Below are 7,885 nucleotides of genomic sequence, written 5' to 3' on the forward strand. Positions count from 1 at the left end.
CGTATCAATTATTGATATTGGAATCTCTTATACGACATAGAAAGATATCCTGAATTGATATGGATTATTATTCTTAATGAGCAAATGATAATTCTTTGAATAAATGTAACATGGTGTATTTTGATGATGACCGAGATTTATGCATTTCAAATGAATATGTAAGATCTGTTTTCCAATTGCCTAAAAGATTGTATCCATTTATGCAATCTCCTTGAGGCGTGACACTTCAGTCTTCACACATCCAATATCACGAAAAAAAGAAAAAAACTATAAAAGAGGGTACATTTCAATTCTCGATTTTAGTATCAGGCAAAATTTCAAAACTAAATGTTATATTATGTATTACCACATGTCAATATTATTCTACTGGCATTAATAGGTGGCATAGGGGGAAGAAGCAGTATACCTAGAATCAACAGAGTCGAAAATGTGTTTTAAATTAGCCCTTTATTTATCGGGCTTGAGACTAAAAGAATGGTTGAGACGAAAAACATTCATCTGGTTTGTCCTTCTGATATCCCTGTAACATTCAAAGGCTATTGAAGTAACAAATTCAACACAAGAAATTTAAATATGCGTCTTAAATCTATTTACCATTTAGTAATCAGATCATTCTTATCTTACTTTCTTTGGTTTGCAATCATTCTCGTTCATCGACTCTGTTTTAGTAAAGTCTTACCATATTATCTAACTTTTTAAAGTTCTAGTTGGATTACTCTTTCTGTCAATTAAGCCCTCTTAACATGCTAGGGGCACACTTGCTACCCAAGAGAAGAACCACCTTCCCCTTTTATGCACTGACAGTGTAAAAGAAATTTGACAGAAGAGTAACGAAGGTAACATTATTGCTAACAATACTATCTAATATTAGTTATCATTTGCAAGAGTTGAATATTACATTCAGAGTCCACGAGATAACATAAAGCTTACAATCAAAGCCATGTTATATTCCAATAAGGTTGTACATTGTGGAATCATTAACTATCAAACAACCAAATCAAGGGTCAATCGACGGTTCATCTATGGTCAAGCCAAGTAGTTCTGCGAAGAAGCTCTTGACAGGTGCAGGCCACTTATAAGATGAGGAGCCTTCAAAAGTAAAAACACTTGATGCATCATCGTCTTGCAAATCATGCAATGCCACGTGTTCAACGTTTACAGAGCTCCCATCTGTTGATGCATTCTCCGCCAAGTATGGAACAACATGCTTTCTCATATCACTAGAAGAAATTTGAAGGTGATTCCCAGCTACTTTGACATATTTCACCTTCCCAGCATCGTCCAGGGTTTTCAAACCAATCCAATCCTCGGTATAGAGCTGAGTCTGCCCCAACAAAAGGCAAAATCTCACTTGGTTAAACTTGAAGAGCAAAACTAGAGAGAGAGAAACTTCCTTTTCAAATGTTGTCTAACTTAGCTTTCGTGGATCTCAAACGGGACTAACTATGAAGATCATGCAATGAAGCAAAACGTTATGATGGAATTAGGCAAGAAAGAACAGGGTGCAGGATGGAAATCATGCATTTTTGTCGAAGAAAAATGTTATATGTACAAATGCAATGCACGGATTTGAGTTCTTCTTGCTTATCATACATATGTAAAGAAATATTGAGAGGAAATGCCTTGTTTGCTGTTATGGTAGTAAAAGGTATATAGCTTGAACAATTCTCTTAACCAGATTTGGCATACCTCCTGTGGTGGCAAAATAGGTTCAAAGGCCCCATCTGGATAATATCCAAACCAAGCAGTCTCCTTTGGTATCAAAACAGTATCATGTTCAAACTGTGAATAAGAAAGAAAAAGAACACAGGAAAGAAGAGTGTGATATTTCTGTAACTGCTGCAAATTGAGGACATTTGACACGAACTGAAACAAAATTAAATGCAATGGCAGGACTGACAAACCATGATAAGGACAAGGTTCTCCAAGCTGCTGAACCGTTTCTTATAGGTGGAATTTCTATGACTAGGGATTTCATTGTTAAGCTTTGGGAGAAACCGGCAGCTTTTCATGTACCCAGCAATATTCTGTGAAGAGATGGATACATGTTAAGCTTACAAACCTGAAAAACTGGTAAATAAATTTTTGCCCCACCTCCCCCTCCTGGGCAAAACAGCTCCTCCAGGAGAAAACAATTCAACTACCAAACGAAGGAAAAGCAAATTAATTTACTTTTTAGATATCATAGCTTTCAACACATGGAATTTAAATTGTTCATGGAACTCACAGCCATAACCTTCTTTTAGCATTTATTTCAACATCCAACTGCACTATGAAATGAAATTGAAACTACAAAGTTAAAAAAAGGATCTAAAATTCCTTCCCCTTGTTTTTGCTTCATCCACAATCCACCTAAAGTCCCAAAATGCAGCAGCCGCCAGCTGACTCTCCCTCCTTAATTACTTCGATTACCATATTACCAACCCTTGCTACTAAAAAAAACGACACCAGTACATGTGCATAGAGATAGTTAAAAGCAACAATACACACAGTAATCCTCTCCACTCCATCTGTATCGATCACGACGTTTCAATCAAATACTCAGAGCACAACCGAGATAATATAAAATGCAGAGGAATCGTATTAACCATTTTCTTCTGATAAAAGCACATACAATTATCCTACCTTCCCTATATCCACTCAAACCACAACTGATGCAGTCCACTCCTCTCTATCCTTTAATGAACTTACATGCAACCAATCGTTTTTCTTCAAACAATAAGCGGTGGTATAAAATAGAAACACAGAGACAAGACATCTTGAACAAATAGGATGAGCATTATGAATTTTGAAGCGCTGAGCTCTGTGGCTTATCAAAGTTGTAATTGTTTTAGTTCCACAAGACTTTATGCCCATTTGAAATTTGATTTTACATAGTCCACTCCCATCAATATGCGGAGAAGAAGCAAAGTTACGAAATTGATTTTACAGTCCTTTCTCACCAACATGCACAGAAGAAGCTAAGTTGTGAAGCCACTAAAAATTGTCATAGGATTATTTGCTCAGCACCTTATGACATTAAGTAATCGGGAATACAGTAATAATGCCACTTACATTTGGAAGCTTGAGATACCCACTAGGAGCCAAGTGAGCCTGCAATTTAAATATTATCATTCCAAGGAAGCATACCAAACATCCCTTGATAAATAGACAAAATCAGAACTTCAAAATTACCTGGACGAATGCGGAGTATATCTCCGACTTGATCAGATTATCAGCAATAATGCAAAAAATCCCAGACTGCAAAATGACTATGAGATCAAGAACAATACAAAAAATATCAAGGGGAATTTACATGATTCGGCGATAAAAAAACCTATAAACCAACCTCGTCACCCCCTGCTAAGGCAAAAGGTGGGAAGCTAAAAAAAAACTAGAACAGTGCCTAGTATGCTTCTATTAACCTTTCCCAAAGGAAGAAGGAAGAGGTCCTCATGAAAGAAGAGTGCTGGCCAGCAACAGTAAGAAGATAACCTTACACAATTGTCTGATCCAGCAGCCAAAAACTACCAGATAAACTTGTCATATTTAAGAATAAAAAGCAAATGATGGCATAAAACTATACAAACACTTACACCACAGAGAGGAACTGAAGCAGTGCCAGCATGAGGTCCTCCTAAGGAAATTAAATTCTTAACCTGTCATGGAAGCAGGCACAAATATTTATTATTGAGATTTCTCAAGTACAGCAAACATAAAGCCTAGACAGATGACAACAGTAACATGTGGAATCAATAATCAATAATATAAAGAAAAGCCATGTGAAACACTAAGAAATTCAATAAGTCTCCCTTGGACTTCTCCTTTTTCCTTCTTTGGAAATCCTAAATCCAAAACTTCCCCACTCGACATAAATCTCCAGTGAGAATGCAGATTAAAGGTCGGGAAGCTACATGTTTGACCCCCTCAGCCCTTTAGGGAGTCAGGACAATATATCAATTTGTTCCACCAACTGCAATAAACAGGTAGATAAAGAGTACTAGTGTTCCTCGCCGTCTTTTTTCTTTTTCTTCGTTTTTCATTTGCATATCCCATCACACAAGTAAGGAGACTTTTCTTAACTTCAACAACAAGTAGAGGTGTGTTATAGACTAATAGGAGAGCCCAACCCAAAAGACTAACCTAGTTAGGTGGGAGCCCATTAGTATTTCTCTTTTGAATCAACGAGGGACAATTGGCACACAACAAATTGAAGAGATGACTAGCTACTGGCATATTAAGTATCGAAAGAAAGACCGGATCATATTTCAGATTCTGATATGTACTGGACTTTCTCCAAAAGCACAAACACAAAAAGAAATTCGTCCATTGAGAATTATTTCCAGCAGTGATAGTTGGCAGTAAATTCAGAATGACTTGTAATGATGGTGGAGAGCATTGAAGTGCTACCTACGCTGTTGTTTTAGAGGAGGAGGACAAGGTGAAGACGTGTTCTGAATGTGTGGACAATCTACCAAAAAACCTTGCTAGGATTGAGAAATAAGAACAGGAACTGGGAAACTAAGATTCCATAGAGCATTGAGCCTAAGATTCTTTGTTTTTTTTATATGAAAGTGGTGTTCGCGCCAGTTTTAGCGCACCTCAACTATTCCACCGGGTACTTGCTACCTCCCACCAGCACATGCTTTCAAACAGAGCCCCACAGTTTTTCTAACTTAAATATTCCACCGTCCTAATATGAGTAATGAACTTAATGCAAAGATATAATTCCATGGAGTCATAAGCTGATTTATAATCATACAGCGGCTAACAGATAACACACGGAGGTACACATCCACATATGTAGCAAGAGCTAGGTTGAAACGAATAGAATAAGAAAGATCTGACTTTGACTTTAAGAAGCAAATAAAATCGGAACTCATCTTTATTGGATGCATATCAATTGGAATTACATGCAAAATGCCAAAAGCCTGGTTTAAGCTTTTTTATACCTGTGGTCCTCCCTCACAATATTCCACAACAGCTCGGCCTATTAGGTTACCCTGTATCATAAGCAGATAAGTAGTGAATATGCAGTCCATGCATCCATAAACCAATTGAATCCAAAATATTACACCATATAATAAGCATTTGCATTCCAGGTGAACAATATTGTTATGATATCATGTGTCTGGCATGGTCTCACCTACAAATTATATGGATTAAATAAATCCAAGTGAGATCAGTTAAGGATGATTTTGATTATTCTCTCTTAAAACATTTGATCAAATAGAGTTCTCCTCGAAAATTTTCTGTTTGGGGCCTGACCCCCTTAATTTACTTTTAGTAGAGCTAAAAAGTGTAAAAATATAGAGCTACTAACCTTCTAATTGACATACAAATAAGGTACTAAATGATGGAAAGATACACGCATGAAATTAGTGTACAAATTTACAAGATCTAGTTTCTTTAACTAACCTGTGAGAGACCAACTATGTTGTAACCATCTTTGAGTTCTGTCATTTCCTTAACCTGTACCCGCAAGTTTGTTTTTGTCAGTGATTAGAACAAATAAAAGAGATTAGCCACCCAAAAAAAAAAATCATTGACAGAGCTCCACTACCTTGCTACACACGACATCAGCCTGCACATGAAAAAGAACAGATCAGAACTCGGTTCTGAAAAAATTTTTATTTGTTTTTTTGTTTTTTGTTTTTTGGAGAATGGTAACATCTCTGAAAGTTTCTTTGCCCAACACAACTAGTAGCATGTACTCCCTCCGTTCACTTTTACTTGTCCACTTTTGACCTTTCATGTTGTTTAAGAAATAATAAATGAAGTGTGTATTTTACCATGATGCCCATATTAATGGGTATATAATGGTATTGGTTTTGGAAAATGATTTGGAATGAGTAATTAATGTTAAGGGTAAAACAGGAAAAAAGAATTTGTCTAATCTTGATATGTGAAAAATGACAAGTAAAAATGAAAATCTATTTTAGGAATAGTGGACAAGTAAAAGTGAATGGAGGGAGTAGATTTTAATGGGTGTCATTACCTGATCCTGTAAAGTCATAAACCAGGAGTCCCATGATCCATTTCCAATTTCCCTATGAGAGGAGAGGTCAAAGATAGACCAAAATACAGAATAAGATACGTTACATAACCACGCAACAGAAATTAAGGAGAGTTATGTGGAGACAAAACATAGGTGATTTTGTAGGACTTGGTCCATAAAACAGAATCATATCAAGACTGTCCATAGAAACAGAATGGATTCAGCAAGATTCAAAATGCAAATCGTGACAGGTGACATAATACCTGCTTATCAAACCTATCTCAACTATGACTTCAAGGTCAAACAAAACAAATCCTACAAATAATCTTGAAGACAATACATGCAAAATAGAGATAGCAGAAGTCCTTTTATCTTTTCCTTTTTCTTTTGGTGGGCGGAGGGCGCGGGAGAGGGCTTGGGATGCCTTTCAGGAAACTTTCTAATCAATTTCTGATTATCATGTAGCTTTGATCATACTCAATCTTTTTCAATAAGTGATAGTCAATTATTCAGCTGAGCACAATTTCAGAACAGCCACTATCCAGAAGTAATTCCAACTTTGATATGAAGCATAAACTCTTCTGTTTAAGAATAATGGCTAGCTAAAAGTGATGAATGTTAGTCTATTACAACCTATCTAATGACACAACTAATGATAAATAGAGTGCTCATTGAACAAATTACCCTCGGTTCATTGTATAAGTTGCTTCCTTTTGCAAGTAGCTTTTCAAGAAGCTTATTCAAATCAGAAGAATATAATCATTATCAAATGCTTCAGTTATATCAAACGAACACAAATACAACTCACTAAAGCCGTACCAGCAGTACTATTAATTCAAGATATGGTTGTCACTATACAACAAACAATTATTATTCTATACAAGCTTTCACAACAAAATTAAATTTGATTCAACTAATAAAATTCACATTTTGACGTTACACTTTCTCTATGAAACTTGCAATAATTATTCTCCTATTTTCCTCAACTATTTGCATACAGATACAGTGGTAGCAGAAGTGTTCTACACGCCAACTAAAATTATGTCAAATGGTCATATATTAAGTAGAGCCACTAAACCAATTTTCAAGAAAGATTAAGAAAGAAAGAATTACAAGCAATATCCTTCAGATTTGGACCATTGACTAAGCTCCTCTGTGAAACGTTTGACTCCATGGTGAGAACACTGATCTCCAATTCCTATTAATCCAAAACAGATATTAAAATAAAATAATATCAACAGTAAAAGAAGTTAAGGAAAAAGAATAATAAATACCATGTAGAACAATAAAGGGGATTGAGGAAGATATAGGAATCCCAATAAGAATCAAGATTAGGAAGACTAGTGATGAAGATGAAAATACACGATGACCCATCAAATTATTTTCTTGAAAAGTTAATCTCTTTTTTCTTTTTTGTTATGGGTCAATATATTTTCTTGAATTATTTCTTCACACAGTGTCTTCCTCTCCAGGTACTTTTGCAGGAAAACTGGGAGTTATTTTTTTTGGTATATATGAAGTGAAGAAACAAAGCTATAATTTTGGAGGTACCAATCACAATCCAAAACAAGAATTAAAGTGATGAGGGCATGTAGATTAGATGTAGGTGAGATTTGTCGTTTTCTTTTCTTTCTTCATTCTTCTATAATAACTGTAGAGTGGACTATAAAATCATTTTTTGTATATTTTAAATAAAAATACGGGCTTTCTTTAATTTCTTTTCTCGGTAGTATTATCCACTCCTTTGACTATTTTTATCACTAGTTGAAAATTTTGTCATATTGCTCCTTAAGTTATGTTGTTTCATTTTAACTTACATTTTTAATAATTTCACTTTACCTATTAAGTTTAGTGGCGGATCTAGAATTTTTATTTAGGGTGTTTAGAAAAAAAAAACTAAATATACAT

At 35.3% G+C, this 7,885-nt stretch overlaps 1 protein-coding gene across 2 annotated transcripts; it reads right to left on the reverse strand.

Moving 5' to 3' along the window:
* Positions 1 to 842: 842 nt before the first annotated feature.
* LOC132635149 (uncharacterized) lies at positions 843 to 7,616 on the reverse strand. Of its 2 annotated transcripts, XM_060351413.1 has the most exons (12): positions 7,252 to 7,613; positions 7,091 to 7,175; positions 5,978 to 6,029; positions 5,543 to 5,563; positions 5,398 to 5,451; positions 4,932 to 4,982; positions 3,576 to 3,638; positions 3,175 to 3,240; positions 3,055 to 3,093; positions 1,905 to 2,027; positions 1,690 to 1,782; positions 843 to 1,324 (listed from the first exon to the last, which is right to left on the reverse strand). In XM_060351413.1, exons 1-12 carry the CDS (start codon positions 7,349 to 7,351, stop codon positions 998 to 1,000), a joined length of 1,074 nt encoding a protein of 357 aa, XP_060207396.1. In that variant the 5' UTR covers positions 7,352 to 7,613; the 3' UTR covers positions 843 to 997. The 2 variants fall into 2 exon arrangements, with proteins under 2 accessions (XP_060207396.1, XP_060207397.1); XM_060351414.1 differs by lacking the exon at positions 1,905 to 2,027 and having other exon boundaries at positions 7,252 to 7,616.
* Positions 7,617 to 7,885: the final 269 nt, after the last annotated feature.

Source organism: Lycium barbarum, chromosome 4 (assembly GCF_019175385.1).
Source record: "Lycium barbarum isolate Lr01 chromosome 4, ASM1917538v2, whole genome shotgun sequence".
Classification (NCBI taxonomy): Eukaryota; Viridiplantae; Streptophyta; class Magnoliopsida; order Solanales; family Solanaceae; genus Lycium; species Lycium barbarum.